A 14,392-nucleotide genomic window follows, 5' to 3' on the forward strand; every position below is an offset into this window, starting at 1 on the left:
ATTCATTGGATTCTTACTCAGTGTGTTTTAAACATATCTATGAGTTAAATCCCTTCTACCATCTTGATTTCAGAGTCTTGTTCTGCTAGCGTTTAATAGTCTCTTTACTCTTACTCCCCAAACGCTGTCTTCTTTCTCAGACAGATGTTTTTCTCCACTACTATCTTTAGTAGAGGACCTCCTGCTAGGAGGTCTAAGAGACCAATTCGAGGTGGCATTTTTAGCTTCCCTGGGGCCCAGGTGGCTCACACCTAGCTCATCAATTTCTAACTTTCTGACTTCCTTTCAAGTTTATCCTATAAAACAGGCCAGCTACACACACAAAAAAAAATGGTAGAATGTGAGCAGCAGCTGGACTGGAGGAATAACAAACAGCCTCTCTCTTTGAAGTGCTGCAGCCCTTGCAGCATTTGCTGAGCCAATTTCAAAGGAGCCTGAGAGTGAGTGACTAGGCACTTCCCCAGCACCTTAGGGGCTTTGAACTTTTATTTGTTTTGTAGAAAGTGTCATATAAGCTTCCCACATAAAAATATACCTTTGAAGCTTACATACCTGAGAATCCCTGATGTCTGCATCAAACTACACTGAGTAGAGGAAAGTAGATTTGGCAGGTCTTTTTTTTTTTTTTTTTTTTTTGACTGCAGAGATGGATACCATCACTGTGATAAAAGCCTGGAGTTTTAAACAGATGGGAAAGAAAGCTCATTCTGCACTTGGTGTATGTATAAATAGTTGGGAAAATATGTAATTGGCTGGTAAATGCATATTATGATAATGAACGCCAACATGGAGAAAAGTTGATCAAGCCAAATTATGCTTGCAGGCTAAGACGGATAGTTTTAATAAAAAGATTATTATAGATAATTGGAGAAACATGATAGTTTAAATTCCTCATTTCATGCTTAGATTCTAAACTAATTGAAAACCCACTGAAAGTTTAAAATTTAAATTGTATGTGTTGAAACAATCTTTGAAGTTTCTCTGCAGTTGATGACCAATATCTTCAATATATTTTTGACGGTCATATATAACCTAGAAAGTAGCTACATTAAATTTGTCACTTACGCATTCCCTAAATTAGAAAAAGCATTTTAAAGATTGACAACCAGTAGAAATCAGTGGTTTCTGATTCAGATATATATATAAAGTAAGTGGAGATATATAAATTCAGATATATATATAAAGTAAGTGGAGAAATTTTTTCCAAGTAAGGAGAAATTGTGTGTTTTTCTTTGATCTTTGAAATCAGAAAAAGAATAATACACAAAACTTAATTTCTCTCAGATGAGTTAAGGGGTCAAGTATTGAGTCAACATGTTGATATAATTATCTCAAAACTGCAAACATTTTTCTCCTTCATAGTGCACCTATCAGGGAGTCAATGGAAAAGTAAATTAAATATAATTTCCCAAAAATGCAATTTGGACAAGACTTTTCAAAGTTCATACATCCACTAATCTTTAACATATTTTATTATCGTCTTCCCAATAAGTGTTTTCAATAAATGTTCCTTTTAATACACATACATATTTATATACTTTAGTATGTAGTATTTATTATATACTATAGTATATAGTATTTATATACTATATATATACATAATAGGCCAGATGCCATCATTAGTTTGAATGTAAAGAAAGGCTCCATTATTATTATTTTTCAGACCACCAAAGAATAATTTGGCAGTACCATCCAAGAAGATTATAAATCCCCAGTGTCCAAAACAATGTTTGACAAACAGTTCATGTTCCTTAAAAGTGGGATGAGTGAACCGTAACACTTACATTTTGGACTGAATGCACAACAAAAGTTACTTTCTTCCCATAGGATCTATCCTGTGAAACTGCATTTATAAACCAAGCAATCAAAAAAGTATGGATATAATTCTGGAAGAATTTTAACATTTCAGAAGTGTGAACTGACGTGACTGAAGCAAACAGTGAAAGTATACGGAGACATATTTTAAAGATCATTAAAAATATGTATTAACAGATTTTATTTGTTTTGAGTGTCAAGTGTATCTGCCAAGAACTGAGGGTTTGTGATCTTGTATTTGAACATGTCATAGGCAATGAGGAACATGTGTTGCAGAAATAATGTATCCCTAAAACATTACATATTTGTGGGAGTATTTTCAGTAGAACAGAGTTTTCAGTTATTCTGTACCATGAGTAAGACTACCTTAGCAAGACTTGCCCAAAAGTGATTTGATCAATATGGATCAAAGGACCACATGATTTACCGACTTTTCCACACTGTAATACTGGTTGTAGGACAACGACATAGCCGACTACTTTTAAAACTACATTATTGATTTAATGTCAGATAAAGATAAGAGACACAGTTCATGACTTAATCCCCAAAGATATCTCATAACAAATTTTTTTACAAATTGGGCTAAATGGTATTTGGACTTTCAAGATGTTTGAACTTTAGAGAGTTGACACTGTATACATACTGTAATATATATAATATAATTTCCTATAGTGATTTTAGATTGTCTATCACATTTGCATCCAAGCTGTAAAATTTTAAGTTAAACATAGACTTATACATAGCTTACAGTAACAAAGTTGACGCTGTGTAAAAATCATCATAATAAACTGTCTAATAAGCAGCATAATACGAACAGGTTTTGAATTCTTTTATATTCTCCTTAAAAACATTAAATGATTAAAAATTTCATTTTGTAACCAAGCAGGACCCTACGGGACCTTCTAGGGGCAGGCCCTTCCCCCATAACCTCTGCTTTAGCTCTTCTCTAAAGTACCTAGATAACAGTCTCTGAAGTAGCTGATGCCCATTTCCTGAGTTGTTTTACAGATGCTAAAACCCTCACCAAATGAAAGACGTTAACCACTTGATGACCTCGAGCACTAGCCCCAGGCCTCCTGGAGCCTGAGGACTGATAAGTTAACCTGGCAACACCACCCAGTCAACATCAGCCAATCAGAGAAGTGTGTGCAAGCTGGTCCAAACCCTGTGACCCACCCCCTCACCTGGCTTTTAAAAATGGTTTGCAATTTTATTCAGGTACTTGAGGCTTTTTTTTGGTGGCTGGTGGGGGGGGGGGATGACTAGCCACCCATCTCCTTGGATGACCCAGCCATAAACCTCTTTCTGCTCCAAACTCTGACATTTTGGTTTTGTTTGGCCTCGCTGTGCATAGGGCACACGAATGTGTGCTAAGGATTTAATATAGGAAAAGCTCATTTCATAGATGTTATTTTTTGATTTTCTGGATGATGAACTCAATTCAGTAGCATTTTGCTTTTAAAATCATTTTAAATAATTATAGGCTAGTGTAAAATCACTTTCAAATAGTTTTCTAAATGACTTCTGAAGACAGAGGTTTGATGTTTAGGTATTTGTGACTGAACAGGGCCCTGGGGGGCTCCTGGGCACAAAAGCCTTTCTGTGTCCCCCACTTCTTGCTTTTAGGAAATGGGCCTCATTCAGACTCCATGACTTTCCCTGAGTTCCAAGGGGCCTGTTGCTGATCTGGGAGGAAAGGGGAGGCGAAGACGGAGGAGGAACAGCCGAGAAACCAGAGTACAGCCTCGGGGCAGGATCCTGGTTCCCTCTCAAGTGCTACATATAATGATGTAGGCACCTTATACACTAAAAGTTATATTCCTTATGCTTCTTTTAGAAATGAATGCTCTATAATTGAACAGCTTAGAGTCCTTCCTTGTCCTTCCCCCTGTCTTAATCGTACCCCAAACACAATCACCCGTAAGCTGAAGATGAGGTGCTCTGAGCACAGTTGCCTCTGAGTTAAAGATTATTAGCACATGAAGTTTTTCAGGAACTTCCCTCATTTGTTCTAACCTCTGATCCGTTTGCCCCTTTCACAAGTATTGTTATTCTAGGCAATAACCCTGAAGACTGCTGTCATGATCATGCCCTGACACCAGTTTTGATGACTCGGATTCCCCCTAAGAAAGAAGATGCACCTTTGCCCTCAACCCTGATTCTTATTTGGAATCCTGTTTCTCTCCCTTTTACGATAAAACTCCCCACAGTTCTTCCCAATGGAGGACACAGTCTCAAAGGCATTAGCCTGCTGTGGCTTTCTTGGCCTGGCAAAGCAATAAAAGCTGTCTTTTTCTCATTCACCCCAAACTCTGTCTCTGAGTTTCTTTTCTTTTCTTTTTTTTTTTTTTCTTTTGTCTTTTTGCCTTTTCTAGGGCCGCACCCACAGCATATGGAGGTTCCCAGGCTAGGGGTCTAATTGGAGCTGTAGCCACCAGCCTATGCTACAGCCACAGCATCGCGGGATCCAGGCTGCGTCGGCGACCTACACCACAGCTCACGGCAATGTGGGATCCTTAACCCACTGAGCAAGGGCAGGGATGGAACCCGCAACCTCATGGTTTCTAGTCGGATTCATTAACCACTGAGCCACAACGAGAACTCCATTTTTTTTTTTTTGTCTCTGAGTTTCTATTTGGCACTAGTTGTCGCAGGCCAAGTTTCCGCAACAAATTCAACAATAATTGCTTTTTTTTTTTTTAAAAAAAGGAAAAATATCCCTTCTAGAGTTAGAGAGTAAAATGTGGGAGGTTGGAATGAGTTTTACGTGTTTATATCTGTTGTTCAAAGGTAAGTAGAAGTGGTGCAGCTAGTGTTCCACTTGTGGCTCAGCAGTAACGAAACTAGCTAGTATCCATCAGGTCGTGGGTTCGATCCCTGGCCTTGCTCAGGGGGTTAAGGGTCTGGTGTTGCTATGAGCTGTGGTATAGGTCACAGATGCAGCTTGGCTCCCACATTTCTGTGGCTGAGGTGTAGGCGATGAACTGCAGCTTCAGTTAGACCCCTAGCCTAGGAACTTTAATATGCCTTGGATGTGGCCCTAAAAAGACAAAAAAAAAAAAAAAAAAAAAAAAAAGGCCAAAAAGAAAAGAAAAGATGCAGCTATTTAGATAATCATGATAACTGGTGGGATTCCTTAGCTCTTAGCTTTGCTATCCTTTTGTTCATGAGTGTTAATGCTGCTTGATTATTCCAGGCAACACTAAATGACAAGTTTATAAAAGCAGCCCACATAGTTATAAATGAAACTAATTACCAAAATACTTGGAGAAAATACCACAGACATACGTTGAAGAAAAGGTAGGTATTTTAATCAAATTACCATCTCCATAAACTTCAAGAATCCCACCTTGAGAGTTTGAAGCCTACAAAAGCAGCTCTTAATTGCCCTTTTTCTGTTTGCCCATTTCTGTTCTCCTCTAACCTTTGAAGAATCTAAGTATAGGAATGAGATCACTAGGCAATTTTACCTACGAACTCCTGACTTATCCTCTCTTGAATGTACTCCATGCCTTGCCTAACCTGTTGATTGTTTTCCTAGATGAGAAGAAGAATGAAGAATTCAATAAAGGAAGAATGCTGTCTACCCTCACCAGCCCCCTTAGCAATCCTGCAGGCAGACCATGTGGGCAAGCTAACATCTGAGGAGTCGGCCAGTCTGCATGCAATGGAGAGTGATGCCGAACCCCACCTCCTGCCTCAATATTTCACTGAGATTCTTCCCCCCCCCTTTTTTTCCCCTTTAAAAACCATCACGGCTGAGCAGGATCTTTGGAGTGGGTCTTGGGACACGAGTGTACCTTCTCTCCAGATCGCCAGTTTATCTGATAAAAACAACTTTCCTTCCTACTGACACTTGCCTTTTCCCCATTGGCTTCTAAGCAGAGAGCTGCTGAACGTGAGTTCAGTACCACTTAGATTTGAATGAGTTTGTTTGCTTCATAATATTGAGGAAATGATTTCATTTACGGTTCGGTTTCATCGTGATAAACTAAAGCATTCTGACCAAGGGATCTGCAGGCTGTTTTTCAGACAGAACTCACTGGGTAGGAATTACCTAAGAGACATGTTACCATTGGTCTCCAGCCCACCTTTTCCCAAACACAATCCTTTGGACTGTCTGCCCTGGGGGTAGAAAGAAATGATACGTTTGGGTCCTCTTCCTTTCTTCCTCAAGGGATGGTGCCCATGTGTGGGCTTACTTGCTTCTAACGACACCTTTCTCCCTCTTCCCTGTCTGAAAAAAAGTCACTGCTTATTATTAATGTTTGGGCAGCTTATAGTCATTTAATTGACCAAACCATTAGATCGTACCCTGACAGAGAATCACACTGATGCTAGTGAATCTCCACATTTTTAAAGGCTTCCTTAAATGGAAAAATAATTGAGATATTGAACATTAAGACCTACTAGTCTAGTCAAAAGGCAAAACGAGTTCATTCCAAGTGACCAGAGTTCAAACCCTGAGTAAAGGACTTGCCCAGTGGGCTTCCTCCTTGCTCATCTTTTTGTTTTGTTTTGTTTTTTCTTTTGTTTCATTTTTTAAAGTTTTATTGAAGTATAGTTGATTTACAAGGTTGTGATAATTTCTGCTGCACAACAAAGTGATGCAGTTATGCATGTACACATATCCCTTCTCTTTCAGATTCTTTTCCTGCATAGATGATCACAGAATATTGGGTAGAGTTCTCTGCCATACAGCAGGTCTCTGTTGGCCAGTCATTCCATCTACCTCATCTCTAATGCTTTGCTAAAATGTTAGCAGCTCCTTGTACACTTTGGTTCAAATGGCAAAGACTGAGGTTTTCCTCTCATTTGTGCTCCTGGCACTGTGTGCATAAGTATATTAAGATACTAATCACGCTATAAACTTTTATTTATTTGCCTTTCAACCTCACTATATACAATGTGTTCCCTTAGGCAGAGTCTGTTTCTCTCCAGACTGGCACCATTCCTGGTGTCGCCTAAGTTCTCAAGATGTTGTTTGATCATTAAATAAATGGGACCTAAGACATTTAAGAAATATTTCTATCATTTTGGAACTTTCCATTCACTTTGGTTTTGTCTGCATTGTTAATGGGGAAACCTGGAAAAACCTGAAGAGGATCTAGAAAGAAATACAGCAAAAGGATTGCAGCATTATAAAGGAAGAGTGAAGCTCAGTTTTCAAGGGGGACATTTAATGTTTGGGGTAATAGATAAAGCAAACTGTGGAATCTTAGTTCTTATAGGCCTTTGGGTGATATATGGAACCATCACAGTGTCTTTGGAATTTTATCTTACTACAGTGAAAACATATACCTAGTTTTTCAGTTCCTGATTTTTCTCTTTTCAGTGTTCCAATAAAAGTATTAAGGTAGGAATTAACATGAATTCAAAGATTCAAATACTTGAAAATGCCATAAACAGCTCCCCGGGTGCACTGCCTCTGTTTTCTTTCTTTCTTTCTTTCTTTCTTCCTTTTCTTTCTTTCTTTCTTTCTTTCTTTCTTTCTTTCTTTCTTTCTTTCTTTCTTTCTTTCTTTCTTTCTTTCTTTCTTCCTTCCTTCCTTCCTTTCTTTTTACATCTGGGTGAACAAGAGAGCTTTTTATTTTTATTTATTTATTTAGCACAAATTTTGGCCTTACCCATGGCATGCGAAAGTTCCCAGGCCAGGGGGTGAACTTACGTCATAGCAGTGACCCAAGATGCTGCATTCAGCATTCTGAATCTTTAACTCACTGTACCACAAGGGAACTCCTGATCCATCTTTCTAATAAACAAATGCTTTCTTTATGTTTATAGTCCCTAAATATGAGCCATGGTTATATACTTATCCAGAAAAAGAAAGATCGTTTTCTTTAAATTTCATGCAATATTTTGTAACTAGTGCACGCTATGCTGAAATGGAAGGATTATTTACTTCCATTCTCTGCTATGTCCAGATTTGTGCCATTACCAGGCATTTATAAAAGTGTTTCCGGAGTTCCCATCATGGCACAGTGGTTAACAAATCCAACTAGGAACCATGAGGTTGCGAGTTCGATCCCTGCCCTTGCTCGGTGGGTTAAGGACCTGGCATTGCTGTGAGCTGTGGTGTAGGTCTTAGATCTGGCTCAGATCCCACATTGCTGTGGCTCTGGCGTAAGCCAGCGGCTACAGCTCCGATTAAACCCCTAGCCTGGGAACCTCCATATGCCACAGGAGTGGCCCTAGAAAAGGCAAAAAGACAAAAAAAAAAAAAAAAAAAGGGTTTCTCTTGTTACAGAAAAACCTCAAAGACTCTTCCTGAGAATTTTGAAACAAAGACTTTCAAACTTCTGATTGTTTAAATTTAACTGCTGAAACTATCAGATGCAAAACCAAAAAGGATCCATAATTAATATAATTCTTATCAGAAAATAATTATGCCAGTGATAAAGTTTATCACTTTAATATAATGTGAATAAATAAAGCATATTCAGCTAATTTGACTCAGAGAACAGCAAAGGTCCATAGGCAGGACAGTCATGTTCCCAGGCCATGAATGATTTTTTGTTTTGTTTTTTTGCTTTTTAGGGCACACCTGCAGCATATAGAAGTTCCCAGGCTAAGGGGTTAATTGGAGCTAAAGCTGCAGCTACGGCAACACCGGATCTGAGCCGTATCTATGACCTACACTGCAGCTCATAGCAACGTCAGATCCCTAAACCACTGGGCCAGCCAGGGATCAAACCTGCATCCTCACGGATACTAGTCTGATTTGCAACCTGCTGAGCCACAACAGGAACTCTCCAGACATGGTATAAAATATTTTGTTTTTTATTTTTGGCCATGCCTGTGGCATACAGAAATTCTTGGGCCAGGAATTGACCCCAAGCCACTGCAATGATGCCAGATCCTTAACCCACTAAGCCACAAGGGAACCTCCTGGATATCATTTTAAAGTGTAAAAAATCTAGTTATATTTGAAGCCTATTAAGGAAACTGACACCTGAGGCAATGTAATGTTCTACCATGTTATAAAATGCCAATCATTCCAGAATACATATTTGGGTTCTTAGGAGTCCTTTTCATTTTAGAGACATTAAGGAAATCTAACATAACGAATCTGAATTGTGGAATAAGCTCTCCCTTTCACTCCCTAACTGAACAACAGGAAAGGTATACAGTAGTGCATAATACCTCTAGAGGGTCAAGAGACGTAGAGGGATTCTGGGACATTGTTTTGCATTTCAACTTGTTTTTTATGCTTTTGCAAAACTCTATTAACAAATGCCAATAAAATACACAAGGCCCGCTTTACGAGGGCCATGCCCACCAGATGTTCCATTTGCAAGTGTCGTATAAGTATAGGCTCGTGGACCACGATGAACTTACCACCCCAGCGCTCATCGCAGACAGTAAACAGAGTGGTTTTATTGGCTAAGCCGGGCAGCATGGTGCTGCATTCCATGACGATGGCCTGAGGGATCATTATGATGCAGGAGACGATCCAGATGATGACGATGCTATTCCGGGCCCTCTTGGCTGTGCTCTTAAACATCAAGGGATGACAGATGGCATACCACCGATCAAGGGCGATGCAGCTCAGCGTGAGGACAGACACAGACACCGACACAGTCTGGAGAAAAAACAGTGTAGTATGAGGGAAGCACCAGGTGTTTAATGGATCACTCTCAGTATGTACATATTTTTTTAAAAAATGTATGGCTGCACCAGTGGCATATGGAAGTTCCTTGGGCCAGGAATGGAATCCAAGCCGCAGTTTCGACTTAAGCCACAGATGCAATGCAGGATCCTTTAACCCACTGCACCCAGCTGGAGATTGAACCAGCACCTCCACAGTGACCTGAACCACTGCAGTCAGATTCTTAACCATTGTGCCATGGTGGGAACTCCTCTTAATATTTTTATTGTATTAGAAAGGTAGGTACATAGATAATGAGATTGAGATTTGTTAAAAAACATTTTAGGCAAGTGCTCTATTAAAAAAAAAAACAACAAAACTCTGCCAAAAATACTAGATATATGTGAGGGAAAAAATACATTTCCCATTGAATATATGTACCACACAAATCTTAGAATTTTTTTTTTTTTTTTTTTTTTTTTTTGGTCTTTTTGCCATTTCTTGGGCAGCTCCCTTAGCAAATGGAGGTTCCCAGGCTAGGGGTCAAATCGGAGCTGTAGCTGCCAGCCTATGCCAGAGCCACAGCAACACAGGATCCAAGCCATGTCTGCAACCTACACCACAGATCACAGCAACGCCGGATCGTTAACCCACTGAGCAAGGGCAAGGATCGAACCCGCAACCTCATGGTTCCTAGTCAGATTCGTTGACCACTGCGCCACGACGGGAACTCCAGAATCTTTCTTATGCCAATCTTTTTCTTATAGCATTCTTTAAATAATTATAATCATTATTTTATCTCAAAACTTTTCCATTGATAGAGGATATTTTTTTTCTTTTTTATTATAATAGTTGATTTACAATGTTCTGTCAATTGTTGCTGCACATCAAAGTGCCTGGTTATGCATATATATATTCTTTTTCTCATAATATCTTCCATTATGACAGAGTAAATCTTATCTTCAAATGGAAAAAAAATACATGTTTAGTCTGAACTGGAAAAATTTATTTCACTTATAAGGAATAATATGATGGCATGGCTTTCTTAAAATTATCATGCAAGAATCTGATTGCAATTACATTTAATTAACATTTTGGAATTATGAGTTTCTCATTTCCTAAGTAGGAAATAACAAATGCTATTTGTACATGAGTTCATTTCCAACATGTTGCACCCAAAGAGAGGCATGAATCATGGTAAAAAATAAGTCTCTACATGGATTTCCTTACCCTAGTTTGCTCATTCCTGGAATAAGCAACCTGCCTTTAAAATTCAGATAGGTTCGCTCAATCCAGATTTCTATATAATTAACAGCACCACAAATGACACTTTAACTTGGAACTTTAAGGAAATAGTGAAGAATTATGTCCCGCATGCCTATCCCCACGTGGTCAGTTTATGTAGTTATATTTAGTATTTTCTACACTGGATAAATGGACCCTTGATTCTGATATTGCTCTCAAAACTCTCTTTAAAAAAAGCCTCCTTCTCTTTTCTGTTTTTTTCTTTTTCTTTCTTTTTTTTTTTTTTTTACAGATTTCTATTTATTTTCTTCTCAACACTTACAGTAAATTCCTTTGTTTAATTATCGTGTATCTTCTCTGTTGGAATAAAGCAATGACAGAAGGGACGGTTTTGTTCACCGTGTTGGGTCACCCACTTCACGGGTGTATGCAAAATGTGATTGTGTTGTTGTTTTCTATTAAATGAGTGAAATGACAGGATAAGATTCTTGCCAACTCTGACTCTTTTGATTCTCTTTTGGAAAGGCAGCAGAGTGTGGTTGAAATCAATTCTGCTGCTAGGTTTCTTGGGTATGCACCCCATTACACTTGCTAAATGTGTGATCTTGGCGAAGTTACTTAGCCTCTCTGTGCCTCAGTTTTCTCATCTGTAAACTTGCATAATGGAATTGTGGGAAGAGTCAGTGGAGATATGAAATGCCTGGCCCAGGGCTGGTATATAAATGCTGTGGGAACATTTGTTAATTCTTATTGTGATTAGGGTCGTGATAATGGTGGTTGCACTGTTGGTATTCTCTTCCAAGGATAGCAAGAGTGCAAAAGCTAGAACTCAAACTTGGGGTTCTAGCTTTTAATTGGAACAGACTGTTTTTCAATGAATAATAGTCATAGAGATTATAAGCAAAGGTATCAACTATGCTAAATTCTTAGAGGTTAATTTCAAGTGTAATCACAAAGCGATGAACTCTACCAGGGTAGGCTTAGGGTGGTTGATGGCACCTGGGAATTCCTTGGTGCTGCTTTAGAAGGCATTCACACCTCCTTCTCCAACACTCCCCTTCTCCTCCAAAGTCCATTCCTTCCATGAGCATGTATCCAACACCCAGGGTCCTTCATACCCTTGATGACCTGGGACTAGAATGGTGGCATCTAGCCTTGCGCAGCTGGCCTTTCACAGTGCTGAGCCAGGGCTATATTTATCCTCTCTAGCAATTAGAAATGTAAAATGATCTATTTTTCATGAATTCTGATTAATGTGGGTAAATGGGATAGAAGCAGTGTGGTTCAAATTCAAATTCCTTTCTAGCATCACCCTCTATCACTAGACAGTAATAATCAGTTCAACACAGCGCACTTGAGAGATGGTCGTCCAGTGCCAATGGTGGAGCCAGGGGGCAGTGCCTTCTCATGAGAGGACCTGCTGGTTTGGTTAATATAATGGCAGAGTTCATTGAATCCTTGGCAATCAGTGATTTAATAGTCACTGTTTGACAACTATCTTCGCTGATGTGTACTATGCTCTAGTATACAATTAGCATCCAATTTACAAGATTTTCTTGAAGGGGATATAAAATTGCACCCTATCATAAGTGATTATAAATGAGAGTTTCGTTGTTGCTTTTCACTTCCGGGTGCCTTTTTTTTCACTGAGATTTTGATATTATTTCAAATCGACCTAATGGTAACTCATTTGAGAAATGAACCTAGTGAGAATTATGAGCATTGTGCGGGAAGCGCAGTGAGATGACGTGAACGTCCCTCCGCTGTCGGTGTTTGATCTTTTGCCCACGCTATGAGTTGTCTGTGGTCACGCGAGTGTGGGAAAATTTCTTTGCTAAAGGAGGAGTCAGCTTCCTGCTAGTATAGAGCTCAGAAATCTGTGACAAGTAGACATGGAAATTTTGCCAAATCACAAGTTTGCATGACAGGTACTACTAGATTGGAAGGTGGGAAAGTGTGACTGAGAGAGTGAGGGAGCCTGTCCCACCACCCACGGCTGAGTTGGCTTTTGTTCATTTCCTGGCATATCCTGTGCCGAGACTGTTCTTGCAGTTGCAAAAATAATGTCACTCTGCAAAAGCAGCCAACTGCTACAGTAAGCGTGAGAAGTAAAGTGAAATAGTTTACACTTTTTCTAGAAATTTAAGATAATTATTCAGCAAATAGCCCAATAAATGTTAATGATTTTGGACCTATGGAATGATTAAAGATAAAAGGGCCATTTTAAAGGTTCCCTTGTGGTGCAGCAGGTTGAGGATCCACTGTTGTCACTGCAGGGGCTCAGGTCACTGCTGTGACACTGGTTGGATCCCTGGCCTGGGAACTTCCACATGCCATGAGAGTGGCAAGAAAAAACAAAAAGGTAAGTCATTTTAATTATTTGGCTAAGTTTGATGGTATTTGCAAGATTTTAAAAAATATTTATGAGAATTTGCTAGTCGTATTCATAAATCTAAAGGTGGTATTAAATTGTATTTAAAAGAAAAAGAACATATAAATAATAGGACGTTAGTAAATGCCCAAAGCTATCCATCTTAAATGCAACCAAATAACCTTAAAATTTGACTGGGACTTTTGTATATGTTTTTAAATACTCAGTAAGGCATAAGCATCATATCAGGGACCATCAGTTTCAGAACATCACAACTAAGGAGAAAAAAAAAAAAAACATCTACTCAAATCTAAATGATTGGCTTATTGCACACTGGCACTATTTGTTCTATTTGGGAAAATTCTATGGAAATTTGTGATAAATATTGAGAGAATTTTAGAGATACACGTTTTACTAGTATGCCAATATTTTTGTGCATTTATCACTTTCCATCAAGAAACTCTGCTGAGAGTGCCCATTGTGGTGGGGTGGTTTAAGCCTCTGACTACAGTGGCTTGGTCATAGCTGTGGGCTCAGATTCAATCCCTGGCTCAGGAACTTTCATATGCCTTAGGTGCAGCCATTAGAGAAAAAAAGGAAAGAAGTTGTGTTGAATGAAGTAATGAATGGGTCTAGTCTTTTCCATCTGATTCAGATCTTGTGGTTATCAACAGTTTTCTCCTTGGCCTATAGAGAGAAGGATCAACTGAAGAGTTGACTAAACTGGGCACAGTTTATAGAGAAGCAGAGTGATATTGTCAAGAGATGAAGATCTTTCAACTGTAAGACTTAAATTGTGCTGCTCAAAAGAATACTGTCAGTGACAAACATTAAGGAAGACCCAAGCCCTGCATCATTCGTTGGTTACACATTGCTTTCAGTCTGTCCTTGAATCCACCTAGGAGAATCTAAAATACTTAGTCTATACAAAGGTATCACTGTGAACTGGAGCAGGGCTGCACCTACTGCAGGGTAATGCACTCTACCCCATCACCCAACTCTCCGTTATGACATCTTTTGGTTTGTAGAGAGAGCATGAAATATTATCTCAGCCAATTGAAGATTTTGGGCAAATTAAGCCATCTTGAAACAGAAGAGGTTTCCCTAGTTTCCCCAGGGGTGGTTACTGGAACCAAGAAAAATTTGCTGAAACTACCACAGACATGGTGAGATATTAGATTTCTCTGGTACTTATGATTTTCTCAGTCTCTCCATGCAAACACCATAAATTCCCTCGCTTACTGGTTTCCCCCCTTCTCCCTAGCAAGGGGATATTTTCCTCTGTTGCTCAATGTACTATAGTTTATTTTTGCAACCCACTCATGGTTTTTAGGTGATTGACACAAACTAACCTTATAGTTAAACTTCATGTT

At 39.0% G+C, this 14,392-nt stretch overlaps 1 protein-coding gene across 7 annotated transcripts in view; it reads right to left on the reverse strand.

Annotated features, from left to right (window-relative positions):
• HCRTR2 (hypocretin receptor 2) overlaps positions 1-14,392 on the reverse strand; it is a 101,852-nt gene that overhangs the window by 21,548 nt on the left and 65,912 nt on the right. For all 7 annotated transcript variants that reach the window (XM_084966741.1, XM_084966744.1, XM_084966745.1 and 4 more), the window contains 1 exon segment: positions 9,154-9,397. In XM_084966741.1, the coding sequence (XP_084822867.1) occupies positions 9,154-9,397 (244 nt within the window).

Source organism: Sus scrofa, chromosome 7 (assembly GCF_054392235.1).
Source record: "Sus scrofa isolate SSC_HxYL_T2T_F1_AM1 chromosome 7, Sscrofa_HxYL_maternal_Yorkshire_Landrace_v2.0, whole genome shotgun sequence".
Taxonomy (NCBI): Eukaryota; Metazoa; Chordata; class Mammalia; order Artiodactyla; family Suidae; genus Sus; species Sus scrofa.